At 49.9% G+C, this 12,659-nt stretch overlaps 4 protein-coding genes across 4 annotated transcripts; 2 read left to right on the top strand and 2 right to left on the bottom strand.

Annotated features, from left to right (window-relative positions):
- Positions 1-140: 140 nt before the first annotated feature.
- On the top strand, positions 141-1,122 carry BO79DRAFT_211641 (ATG16 family protein). The gene is made up of 3 exons (XM_025683056.1): positions 141-388; positions 475-851; positions 912-1,122. The coding sequence occupies exons 1-3, from the start codon at positions 304-306 to the stop codon at positions 1,068-1,070; spliced, it is 621 nt and encodes a 206-aa protein (XP_025534660.1). The 5' UTR covers positions 141-303; the 3' UTR covers positions 1,071-1,122.
- Positions 1,123-1,510: 388 nt separating this feature from the next.
- Positions 1,511-4,281, bottom strand: spb1 (rRNA methyltransferase spb1). The gene is made up of 4 exons (XM_025681744.1): positions 4,133-4,281; positions 3,925-4,074; positions 2,188-3,859; positions 1,511-2,119 (listed from the first exon to the last, which is right to left on the bottom strand). The coding sequence occupies exons 1-4, from the start codon at positions 4,148-4,150 to the stop codon at positions 1,563-1,565; spliced, it is 2,397 nt and encodes a 798-aa protein (XP_025534659.1). The 5' UTR covers positions 4,151-4,281; the 3' UTR covers positions 1,511-1,562.
- Positions 4,282-4,652: 371 nt separating this feature from the next.
- Positions 4,653-7,436, top strand: BO79DRAFT_159901 (uncharacterized protein; the record flags this gene model as incomplete). Its single annotated transcript, XM_025678965.1, has 6 exons — positions 4,653-4,723; positions 4,771-4,806; positions 4,877-6,776; positions 6,836-6,915; positions 6,970-7,119; positions 7,181-7,436. 6 exons carry the CDS (start codon positions 4,653-4,655, stop codon positions 7,434-7,436), a joined length of 2,493 nt encoding a protein of 830 aa, XP_025534658.1.
- A 1,073-nt stretch (positions 7,437-8,509) lies between these two features.
- On the bottom strand, positions 8,510-11,786 carry BO79DRAFT_203812 (uncharacterized protein; the record flags this gene model as incomplete). Its single annotated transcript, XM_025681743.1, has 10 exons — positions 11,361-11,786; positions 11,127-11,172; positions 10,733-10,883; positions 10,475-10,679; positions 9,842-10,418; positions 9,748-9,786; positions 9,626-9,694; positions 9,296-9,555; positions 8,614-9,242; positions 8,510-8,553 (listed from the first exon to the last, which is right to left on the bottom strand). Exons 1-10 carry the CDS (start codon positions 11,504-11,506, stop codon positions 8,510-8,512), a joined length of 2,166 nt encoding a protein of 721 aa, XP_025534657.1. The 5' UTR covers positions 11,507-11,786.
- Between the last annotated feature and the right edge of the window lie 873 nt (positions 11,787-12,659).

The following is a 12,659-nucleotide window of genomic DNA, read 5'->3' as shown; positions in this document are numbered from 1 at the left end:
ACGGCGACGGCGGCTTTCGATGATGCACGCGGACGTGGGCGGTGGAGATGGCGGTCAGCGCCCCATCCACCCGTCAGTGACAAGCAGCAGCCATTCTTCCCCCCACGCTTTCAAATAGTTGTGCAGGTCGTTGGGGTTGTCGTGGTTTAACTCGTTTGGTCCCTTTATTAACTTAGTAACATCTGTGAATATAGCTATACGTCTCTCCCTCGGCGACTCTGAGCTCCACCATGGCTCCATGATATGAGGGGTCCGCCGTCCGTCCGCTAGATAGACTCTCACCTTATCACCACTTGCTATCAAATGGCCCACTGGAAAGAGGAGTACTCCGCCGCGCTGGCGGCTCGTGATCGACGAGAGAAAGCCAGCATAGCTATTTACGATGCTTGTATGTCGATCACCCTCACTTTCTGGGGTAGTCCACATTCCCGGAAGTATTCTGACCATTCTCTGACTATCGTGACAATACATTAGATACCCAACTGGCCGATCGCACGGTTCAGGGAGCAGCGGCTGGCAACCCACCGAGCTCAGATCCGGTTGAAGCACAGCATGTGCCATCCGACACTTCAGCATCCCGCTCCAGCAAGGCGCTTTCAGGAGCAGGAACACAAGACCCATCTCTACAAGAGACCCTCTTAGCTACACGTGCAGACCTGGCTAAGGCGCAGCGGTCACGCTCCGAACTGCAGGACCAGCTCACACGCATGACCGCTGACTTGGAGAAGCTGCGGAAGAGAAGCACTCAGGATAGCAGACGGATTCGCTTACTTGAAAATGAGATCGCCCATCTTCAACTACGCTTAAAGGATCGAGATGAGGAATTGCGCGGGAAGGCAAAGTTATTGGAGGTATGCTGCTCCCTTCCCTCCTTTATTGGAGTCCTTCTAGTGTTGCTGACACCACCTCAGGATTTCCAAGACGAGCTGGCATCGTTGAACCTTCAACTGAATATGGCTGAAGAGCGGTCATCCCGGCTGCAGAAGGAGAACCAAGATCTTGTTGATCGCTGGATGGATAGAATGGGTAAGGAAGCAGAAGCCTTGAATGATGCCTCTAAGTTCTCATAGAGGGCTACGCGACGAACCGACACGGCCATGGTTTTCTACCTGCCTGAATTGGATGGCTTATTGATATATAATATCTTCGTAGAATACATATTATATCCGAATGATGCTGTGTCTGTCACAGGCACACGAGCAGAAATTATGATTCTCAAGAAATGTCATTATCTACTACGTTTAATCATCCCAACATTATCTTTCCCTACGTATTACATCTAAATCTAGGGGCCAGAGTACTCCTATAGACGTAAGTAGAAAACTGGCCAGTGTTGTAGTGTTATTGCCATATGCTGATTAGCACTGTTGAATGAGAGACAACTGATGCCTTAAACCATATCTTCGTCTAGAGTGACGAGATCAAAACACTTTACAGTTCGCAATAACAGGTACGTACCCCTTTCACCATGGATATGATACAGAGATCTATAATGTTAACCGGGTATATACATTCACAATGATGAAAAAGATCGCTTCGAGTTCCACAGCTAAGCCCCATCACTAATTCTTCTTCTTCTTGGCAAGACGCTTTTGAGCCCGGATATCCTTCTTCATACGAGAATCCACAATCTTGTACTTGCCCTTGACACCACGAGGACGTCCAGAGATACCCCTGTTGTTTCCCTTGGCAACCACCAACTTCACTTGCTGCTTGGGCTTCTTCTTGGTAGCCCTGCTCATCAATCTCGCAATGGCCTGCGACTTGTCACGCTCGCTGAGGGCTTCGTCATCTGCCAACAGTGCAGACTTCTTGCGCAACTTCTCCAGTCGCTGGGCGGCCTTGAACTTCTTGCGACCCTTGGCTTCCATAACCTTCTTGATCGGGCGAGCGTTGATGGCGCGCATCTTCTCCTTGATTGCAGCTGCGGCCGCCTTGGTGATAGGACGGTTCTGGATACTGTGCTTGTTCTCGTCGTCAAGGAACCACTCGGGGAGACCATCGCTATCGCGGAACGCAAATCGGTTGAAGCCATCATCAACCACATCAGAAGACTTCTTCTCTCCAGTAGCCATCTGTTGGGCGAGAGCCATAGCTTCCGCAGTGATGATGTCGATATCTGAGTAGTAGAGTCAGCATTAATTGTCCAGGGTACAAGGCAAAGACATGCCACATCTGCGAACTTACCGAGCTGCCCGTTCTTCTTCCGTGGATCCTCAAGCTCTTCAATATCTTCTTCATCCGAGTCTTCCATCGCCTGAACAGGCTTCTTGGATTCCTTTGCCTTCTTCTTCTCAGACTCCTTGCCCTTAGGCTTAACTTCGATGGCGTTATCTTCATCTGCCACTTCGTCATCTTCATCCTCGACATCGTCGATGTCTTCTAAGCCTTGGAATATATCTTGGTCGAAGAATAGCGACGCACTGTTGGAAAGGGAAGCTGACTTGGTAGCTTTGTCGCCGGCAGAGCCAACTCCAAGACCCTCGTCGTCCGAGTCCTCGCCATCTTCCTTGTCGTCATCGGAAAAGCCGTCCCAGGAGTCGGCTTCAAAGTCCTTCCTGGCCTTCTTTGCCCGTAGCTTCGTGTCCCGGTCCTCCTTGCGGTCCTGGTATTGCTCGTACAGGTTGTCAAGTTCCCGCTCCAGACGGTCTTCCTCGTCATCGCTCTCCTCGAAGTCAGACTCGGAAGCACTGTCCTCGCTATCACTTTCAATCGTTGCTTCATGGCCGGCAGCGAGGGTGTCCCTGATTCCACCTCTCTCGGCGCGCTTGAGCGAGAATGTGGCATCCTCGCCATTAGGTCCCAGTTGCTCCTTTCCGATATCCATGGGTGTCGTCATGTGCATCTGTAACCGAACGATTTCCTTGCGCTTCCTTTCGTTCTCCTTGCGGCGCTCTTTCTTCTGCTTGGAGGTTTCCTTTTCACGAAGGCGCATCAGCTCCTCTTGGATGGCCAGCTCGTCATCCATAGGAGCGACCTCCGCGACTTCTTCGGTCTCATCCTCCTTGGCTTGACCACCCTTCTTCACAGCGAGACCGAACTGCTCCCGCACCTTCAGTCGCCACCTGAGCAGGTTCCTGAATTCCTTCTTACCCAGAACCTTGAGATCCTCACAGCAGGCTTTGATTTCGTCGGTCGTCTCTTCTAGTCTCTCCAGAGTGGCGAGGGCAAGGTCACCACTTGGGGACTGTTGGAAGCTAAGTTTGTTGCATGAACCCAGGATGGCAATGGGATCAGTGGTGTTGATGAATTCAGTAACCGGGACCTCCTTGAATTGCGTGTAATCGCCCTCTTCGTAACCCTCTCTCTTGCGCTTCTTCTTCTCCGGGTTGAACACCTTGGCCTCGTTGTTGGGGGTAGGGTCCGCAAGTTCTGCAAAGACGTGCTTGGGATCGAGGAACTTCGGGTCAATGCGCTTTGGTGCCTTGTAATTGCGACAAACAACGAAGATTTCTGCAGAAACGTTTCGAGAAGACGGAGGTTTCGTCGCCTCCACGGACGCAAAGAGTTGCTTGAAAACCCACAGGAGCGGATTGTAGTCCTTGGATCTGAAGACCTTCGTAACAAATGTACCGCCCTCCGCCAAGAACTCCGTAGCCAACTTCAGAGACTGCAACACCAGCTCTGCCTGAGAGAAAGCATCCTGAACCCAGGCGGTACCAACATTGGGGGCACCATCGTGAAGTACGGTATCAGCCTTCCAGTGCTTCAGGTGCTGTCTGATTGTTGTGCGACACTTCTCGGTCGTAATATCGCTCTGGAAAGTGATGACTCGGGGGATCGGCTTAATAGGCGCAAGATCGACACCGACAATGATACTCTGTGCGGGCATGCATTCTGCAGCAACTTGACACCACGACTGTGTTGCGAAAGTGGTCAGCCACCAGACTCGGCGTTAAGTATACACTGATGGGTTGTACTCACACCGGGTGCCGCGCAAAGATCGAGAACGACTTTGCTCTTCTCCAAAAAGCCATACTTCTTGTTCAGCTGAATCAGCTTGAAAGCAGCTCTCGCTCTGTATCCCTTCTCCTTCGCCAGGCGATACCACTTATCCAAACGACCTTTACCATGCTAAGTCAATGTCAGTACTGGAATTCCATGACCGCGGGACAGACCAATGCCGCATTACCTTCTTTTGAATCGCCATCTTGAGAGATGGGGGGTCGAGGCACACTCGACAAAAAAACGAAACCGCTAAACAGAAAACTGCGGATGCAAGTGGGTAGGATGGTGAAAGCGGTACAAAAGAATGTATCCAGGAAAAAAAGTTATCGGCGGCCTGGATGGATCCTTTCCTGGCCTTCTCCACATCGGCCCCGAAAAACAAAAATTTCCCCTTCCAGCCCGGATGCATGTGGCGGTGCAGGAGCACTAACACACCAGCCACATCACACCCGTTCACCGCCTGAGGCGGCGAGGCAAACAAAGACGGTCAGCAGAGAGCATGTGACGTGATGTCAGGCGTGATGCTGGCCCGATTTGGCTGATAACCAACCAAAGACCCGCGCTGATCCTCCGGCTGCCATCGCTGGTGGCTAGTCTGCTGGCCTCCCCCCCATCATAGCATCTCCTTTCACTTGGTCTTAGGCTTTTCCATGCTTTGATCTGCACCTCATCTCGCATTCGGTGATGTTATTAGTTAAGCTTTCATGCCGTCGATGGGATCTCGTAAGAGAGTAAAGCCCAGCCCCCTCGGCGCGGACTCCAAGTCCCCAACAGCGTCCGACGATGGTGCTACATCGCTTTCCGCAGGCGGAGACCATGCAGAATCAAGGAACAGGGGGAGCACTGCGGTGAGTCCGGGTTTTCAGTAGCCCTATATCTCCTTCTGCATCCGTCCCGTATATCTAATATATCATCTGGACTATCAGAGTTGGTATCCTGCTGTCTGGCCGGCAGTCTCCAGAGCATCCAAAGCGGCTCCCGTTACCGAGGTTGCCCGTGAGAGCATCTCCGCTGCTCAAAACTTAGCACCCCGACTCACTTCCCGCTCAACTCCTCAGCTTGATTCTCCTAAACCATTCCGAAACCCCTCCCTCCAGCTTACTCGGAAAGTCGGCGCGTCCAGCAGGTCTCTTCCCGCCGACGCTGCGACAACGAAGATAAACATAGCTTCTGATGGCACTACATTCACCCCTGAAGAGGATGCTAAATCGTGCCCGGCTGGCATAACAACGCAACCGACCGAGGAAGAAGCATCGAAAGACCAAGAGACAGTAGCTGCGGATGATGCTGATAAGGGCCAATTGAGTGCTGCTCCCGAGTCTACTACAGATGATAACCGGGACAGTGCTGACGCAGGCCCGACGTCGACTGTCCAAACGGGTGGATGGTTTTCATGGTTCTATGCCCCGTCAACAACCGACAATTCTGCCCCAAAAGATCCGGTACCAGATCCTGTGCCAGATCCTGTGCCAGAGCCCAGTGCACCAGAGCCTAGTGAAGAATCACCCGTGAAACCCCCTGTATCGGAAGACGAAGAGCAGGCAACCTCGGAAGATCAGGGGCAAACAGAGCCAGATAGGCCGGAACAGGATAAGCCTGAAGAAACGCATGATAGTTCGCAGAACACTCTAAAACGTTCTTGGCTTCAAATGTGGTACGGTTCATCAACAAAGGGGCCAGAAGAGCCTGCAAGCAAACCTCCAGATGACGTGGATAAGCCAACTACGCAAGACGTGCAGACGGAACCTGCACCAGCTCAAGACCATGATACGCAAGGGGCAAGTAGTCCCGCTACGATACCTGTGAAGGACCCGAAGCCCTCTGGATGGTCATTCTGGTTCAAAGAGTCTTCAAAGGGATCTGATAAAGAGGCCCCACAAGATTCTGAGGTGGCTAGCGCCACTATTTTGCCAGATTCCTCTTTGAAAAAAGCAACCATTGAAGCCGAACCGGAGCTAGAAGCAAGGGCTGAGATTGCGAAAAAGGGAAGCGTTAAGCTTAAGAGCAACAAGAGCAGCTCTGCACTACCTGATAAAACCACATTACGTCCAGAAGCAGGTCTCAATGACTTGGTTCCGGGACCACCTGAAGCAGCAGCTTCAAAACAATTGCGAAAAGTGTTACCCAATCAGGTTTTGCCAAGGTTCCACGAAACTTTTGCTGTGCAAGAAAAGCCCAGTTTGTTGCAGACAATAGGGCGATACTTCCACTATGGTAAAGAATCGAATAACAGACACGTCCATATGGTTAAGGATACGCCCCCTATCAAAAGGGCATTGGCAATCGGGATACATGGGTACTTTCCTGCACCGTTAATCCGGAGTGTCCTCGGCCAACCGACAGGCACCTCGATCCGATTCTCGAACATGGCAGCGGAAGCCATAAATACCTGGGCTGACGACCATGGTTATAAATGCGACATCGAAAAGATTGCTCTGGAAGGCGAGGGGCGTATAGCTGAGCGTGTCGACCTGTTGTGGAAATTATTACTCAATTGGATGGAGGAGATCAGAAAAGCCGATTTCATCCTGGTAGCTTGTCATAGTCAGGGTGTTCCTGTTGCGATCATGCTGGTCGCCAAGTTGATATCCTTTGGCTGTCTCAATGCAGCGCGTGTTGGCATCTGTGCTATGGCCGGTGTCAATCTAGGTCCATTTGCAGACTTCAGATCCCGCTGGATTAGTGGCTCCGCCGGAGAGCTGTTCGAGTTTGCCTTGCCTTATAGCCAAGTCTCCAAGGATTATGAATCAGCGCTGAGAACCTGTCTCGACTTTGGCATTCGGATTTCGTACATTGGAAGCATCGATGACCAGCTGGTTTCTCTTGAGGTAAAGTGCCTTACATCAACCCTTTCATCTCTCATACTCATCCTAGACCTTTTTTTTAGTCATCCCTCTTCGCCCCGGTCACCCATCCATACATCTACCGCGCAGCCTTCGTTGATGGCAGAGTCCACGCCCCAAGCTTGTAAGCCAACTTCCTTCCCTCTCAAAACCAAAAGCGCATCTAACACTCAACCAGTCTCTCTCACCTAGTCGGCTTCGTCCTCAAGCTCCGCAACCTAGGCATCCCAGACCACGGTCTCATCCGCGAGCTCAGCTCCCCCCTAGCAGGCAGTCTATACAGTGGAGAAGGGCACTCCCGTCTCTACGATGACCCATCCGTATACCGGTATGTTTATACCCCCCGTCCCACTATCCCCCTAACCCCAATACTAATGAGAACAAACAAGTCTGGCCATCGAATTTGCCCTCGAAACATCCACCATTCACAGCGCCAATCTGCACATCAAACGCACCCAACCAGCCCCCGCAAACCCTTACATTCTCCCCTTCGCCATGCGCGGTATTCTCGAAGAGGAATACGTCCGCCGCGAACTCTACGATGAGACAATGGAACTCCTACGTCAATTCGACGACTGGAAGCCAACAAGCAAGGTGCTCAAGGATGTCAAGTTCCGGTTAGAGGGGATACGGTCGAAACTATGAGTTCTATCCCTTCTCCTATCCCAGCTTTCTCTCTTTCCTTAACACAAAAAGAGATTTTTCACTATAGATAGCAGTTACTTTATCACTTAAGTACAATAGTTTGCCAAGCTAAGCCAAGCATAGATAAATAATGGGAGTTTCTTCTTTTCTTTCTTTCTTTGTTTGTTTGTTTGCTAGAAGTTTCGAACCCATCGTACTGTTACTCAATAATGATCATGTATATATATCCTCGTCTTGGCATCTAAACCAATACTAGTACTACTAAGTACCCAATCCATCCCCAGTCCATATTCAAACTAATCACCTCGACACACTTTCCACAAAAGAACTCACACAGTCGAAACTAAAGGCTATGATGTATTACCTTCAATAAGACCTAGGTCACCCCAGTCTCCCTACAGCGAGGTTATACTCTAACAAGTAATTTAACCAGACCAGGAAACCTAGCATAGCCCTCCGGTCCCTCCCTGATCTGACCTTATACTTTAGTATTACTACATAGGGAAATCTAACTTTCTCCCCCTTTCATGCATTTATTGACTCGTTTCACGATCTGCATATCAATTTTCATGTCGTCACACATTCTTGTTTTTTGTACGTATCGGATTTCTTTCTTGGCGGGAATTCCAAATACATATAGCTCGCTAGCTTCTAGATTAGAAATATAGGTTACGCAGATAGATTAGATAAATAATTTATGCATGGGAGCTAAGTAGTTAAGTGATCCTGCGTGGTTCTTTGGGATTCTTTACATCGTGGCCTGTATTTTACTTATTAAGGTGTTGTTACAGGTAGATGTGGAGTCGTAGGCATCTAACTACTAGGAGAAGGCTCAAACAACTAAAAGGTACCATAAGAAAGTGATATCAGCGTCATGTGTCACTGTGAGTATTATTCTTTAAAGTGTTGATGTATACGAAATTGGAGGGAACGGAGAGTATATTGAAAAAAAACACGGCTCCCGCGCCGTGTGTTGCGGATACTATAAAGTAGTAGTATGCGACTAGTCCCATCCTGGAAGACTCTTATGGAAATTAATAGAACTCTTGAGTCCACCTAAAACAAAAGCAGGCCTACGCTTGAGAAAACGCCGTTTGATATGCACACTCAATCTCATCTGCACATCCGTACTAGGTCAGTCATTGTCAAGATGAATTTGGCGGTGCACTGGACTTACCCCTCATCCCATCTAACGCCTCAAATGCAATCGCGTAGTTTGTAACAGTAGCAATTATTCGCTCTAGCCCCTTGCGGATTTCTTCGATGAGTCTGTCCGAGGGGTTGGGGGTATTGTCGGTTCCACTTTCTGGGGACCTTTTCTCCCCGCGCGCTTTGTAATAGATCATCAGCATAGCATAGCTGCCCTGCATTAGGCAGCACGCAAATGACGGCATAGTGCGTGGTAACTGATCCGGCAGTATGTGCAACCCCTGCTGAGTCTGACATTCATCAAGAAGCGGTTGCGGCAGGGGTAGGCTGTAGAACATGCGTGAGATGAGAAGGGATGCTCTCAGACACGTCTTCGCCGAATGTTGAATGCTGTATGGAAATCCTTGCATGAAAGGGTACTGCGGAACATCTGACGCCACGGAAGACGACGACGATGAGTAGTCACTGGGTGCCTGTTGAAACGGCTCCAGGCTACACGAACATCCGATATTTGCAATCCCACTTTGCGATTTGGAATTCTTGGAAGCATTGTTCGGCATGGTGTTGTTCGAATTAGCCGATGTCAGATCGCAGTGTTTCTTAACGAAGATTGGTAAGTCTGAGAATGCCCTGAACCGATGCACTTTGATTTGAGCGCTAAGGAACCATTAGTAACAAGACCGTCGTCAAGGGGCCCCAAAAATACACACCTTGACAACTTTATTCGTGATATTGCACGAATACTTTGAGCTGTTGTCAGCTCTCTCTCCCCGCCACATGCCATAGACTGAGGCAATATTGGAAGTAGATTTGACTGTGCCAGAACAGAGCTCGCCCATGCATCAAGTTGCTGCATCCGTTCGAATATGTATGACATGTTGGTCCTCGTGGATAGACATTTATTCAGATCGATGATAAATTGTGTTGCTGACACAAGAACTTGCTGAGCTTGTATTAATACTGACCAGCCCTGTACAGCGTGTTAGAAGCCAACTATCCGCATAATACAGTCTTACATTTTCAGCGATAGGGAGACATACATCAGGATCGGCCGAAAATCGTGGATAAGGAGTGACAAATTGGGGGTCGTTCGCGATGATAGCTAAAGGCTGTGAATCGGACATTAGCAATCGCACTATCAGGGGAGCCAGAAAATACTTACTGTAGTGCTGACGATAGAGCCCTGCAAAACGCAATAATACTGCAAATACGGAGATATTAGTGACCATGGCGCGAAGCAGAGAAAGGATACATACAGTCATCCACCAAGCTCTCCTCCGAGCCTCCGCAAACTCGTCGAACTCTTCCCCAAGACAATGCAAAGACATATCCAACGCTATGGCCAGAGCCTGACCCGCACGGTAACGCATCTTGAGGAGGTTACCTCGTTGATTGTATTCGTAGATTGAAAGTACGAGAAGCGCGAGCAGACTTTCGAGTTCCACTGGTGTCTTGGGATGAAAAGACTCTCGATCAATGAGAGGCCGTTCGTCTGTCAATGCATCTGAAGGGTATGTGGACGAAGCGTGAAGCTCGCAATCGGTTTCGATAGCTGTATTTGCCAGCTGGGCATATGTGTGTGCAAAAGTGCGACGGCGGATGACGGACGCAGGCCCCGATGGTTCTGGGTCGTTTGGATGTGGTACCAGGGCCAGAATCGCCGAAATCGCCAGACTCAAAGGGGACCTCGGTTTATAGATAAGGATTGGTTGTTCGGACGGGGAATCCGTGAACGAGCCAGCACAATCCAGGGGCCGATCAGGAGTCGGGGGGTCAACCCTTGGTGGAAGTATGGGGAAATAATTATGGATAAAGTCATAGTATGCGTTAAGGCTGTAATCTAAAGTCAGAATGCTGTAAAGAATTCAATGAGACGAGTCAGCACCCACAGAGCATCTTCACTGCCGTACGTCCTGACCAAGGCCCGAGACGGTATATTTGATGGGGAAGGGGTCGGCTCTAGACCATGGGTGTTCTCTGTGCCTGGAACGAAAAGATCCGCAAACATGGCGTGGACATCAGAGGCGAAGTCTAGGCTTCTCAACCCTGCCCCCGGAATTGACAAAACGTCGATTTGTCCAAACAACCCGGATGCTAAACTTGCGTTAGTAAATGGCCTTGGGGTTATATCTGGGGTCTGACCGCACATTCGTCAAATCCCGAAGACACCGGGAAAATCGTAGGATCCTCGACACCATCGTGTTGAGGTTCTGCAGCTGCAGATGGTTTGTTCTTCTTCTTCCTTGGGCCACCCCGCTTACTGGGCAGATAAGAGCAACTCTTATTCCTACTGGCACACTGTAGTCCCAGACAAGCAGATTAGCACACACACACGTTCTCTGGGTGATCGAGGGAAGGCAAACGCTTGAGAACCAAGGTGTGGAGAGCAACAACAGCCCGGTGAGCCATGGCAGAACAGAAAAGCAGCTGCAGAGGGGAAAGAGGGAAGAGACTAGGTCCACAGCATGAAGATAGGAAAGAACACCCGGGGGAGGATGTTGAAAAGCTCTGACAATCCTAAAATGGAGGAGGTATACCTACATTGGTACACGGGTCTTGACCATCACAACGTGTTCTTGAAGCACGACTGATAGAAATAGATACCGATTAGTCCCCTCTCAATAGCCAACCACATGATAAGATGGGTTTGCCGCAGCAAACGAGAACAAAAAGGACAAGGTGTGTATGTATCCATCCTTGTCCATCAACTCACGGAGAGGAAGGTAAAAGGAAGGAAGGAAGGGGGGGGGGGGGGGGGGGGGCCAGTGTACTTACCAGGCCAAACAAGCTACTTTGACGGGAGGTTTGGCGAACTTCTTGCGGACCACCGTGGGTCTAGCGGTCTTGGACTGTGTAACTGCCAGTGCCACAGCCGGGATCCCATTCTTTCCACCAGGCTGTTCGGGATCCTCTCGAACCATGACGGCGGGTTTTGGGCAAACAACGAAGGTGGACGAAACGAGCGCGACTGCCCGAGGAGAAGGTCATGGAACGCCTATCGGAGTGTACTACTGTTACCGTTGGCGTCCGAAGGCAAAGCATTCCTTGACCGACTTGACTTGACTTGACTAGTACTGGGAAGCGTCCCAAGCCAAAACCCGTCTGAACCGCAACGACGACAACAACGACGACGACGATAATAACAATGGCGCAGACAATAAAGCCATCGAAGTTTCCCTGACTCAGGGGAGCCAATGTATCAGGCCCTTTTTAATGCAAATCGACGGACGGGGAGGACTGGTATACACAGCGTCAATGACCTCCAGCTGAAGGGAACCCTGCACGGCTTAATCATCATCCAGGCCCGAAGAGGCAAATCCCGAACGGCCACACTTCGGGATTTGCTTGCTGGAAGGCCATTCAAATTGCAGGCCAGCGTAAGGTGGCGCTTCAAACTGGGGCCCCCGATTAGTTTAGTCCTTCTAGTGCAAAATATGCACGCCGGGTCGGCTGCATTTCTTCGAATCACGATCGTCGATCCCCTGTCGTTGAACTCTTGGGTGTCTCTGGAATGGCCGACCATTTTCATTCCATTTTTCTGCAATATTTGAATTTTATGGTTTTTTTAAATTTTTCTTCTTTATTTTTCCCATCCTTTTCTATTTTCGTTTAATTGCAATTCATTTTTTTATGGGTCACAGATCTAAAGAAAGTGTGGCTTTTTGGGGGCAGATCGGACTAAAAGTAAGCAGTCTACAATATACGTACTATACTAACTATCTAGAACTTGCGACAGCGTTTTTTTTTTTTATTCGAGGGCCTGCAGCTACTAACGAGCTGCAGCTGCTGCATTGCTTGATTTGTTACCCTACTTTCTCTTCCTTTTTGTTAAAAAATTTCCTCAATCCTCCTTTCCTCCTTCATTTTGCCCCTCTTAGCCCTCTTCCCACTACTAGTACAGTACTAAGTACTACTACTTACCTACGTATTAACTTACCGTTCGGGGACCATCAGCGAGTGGCGGTGCCCGACACTCGCCATCCGTCTCCTTCCCCATCGGGCGATCAGCAGCCCGTCTCAGCCCATCACGTGATATGAACCGGAAAAGGTCACCGCACCCGCTGCACCACTCAC

This window comes from Aspergillus costaricaensis (genome assembly GCF_003184835.1).
Source record: "Aspergillus costaricaensis CBS 115574 unplaced genomic scaffold BO79scaffold_48, whole genome shotgun sequence".
NCBI lineage: Eukaryota > Fungi > Ascomycota > Eurotiomycetes > Eurotiales > Aspergillaceae > Aspergillus > Aspergillus costaricensis.
Note: the sequence above shows the minus strand (reverse complement) of the source record. Positions and strands in the feature narration are given on the sequence as shown.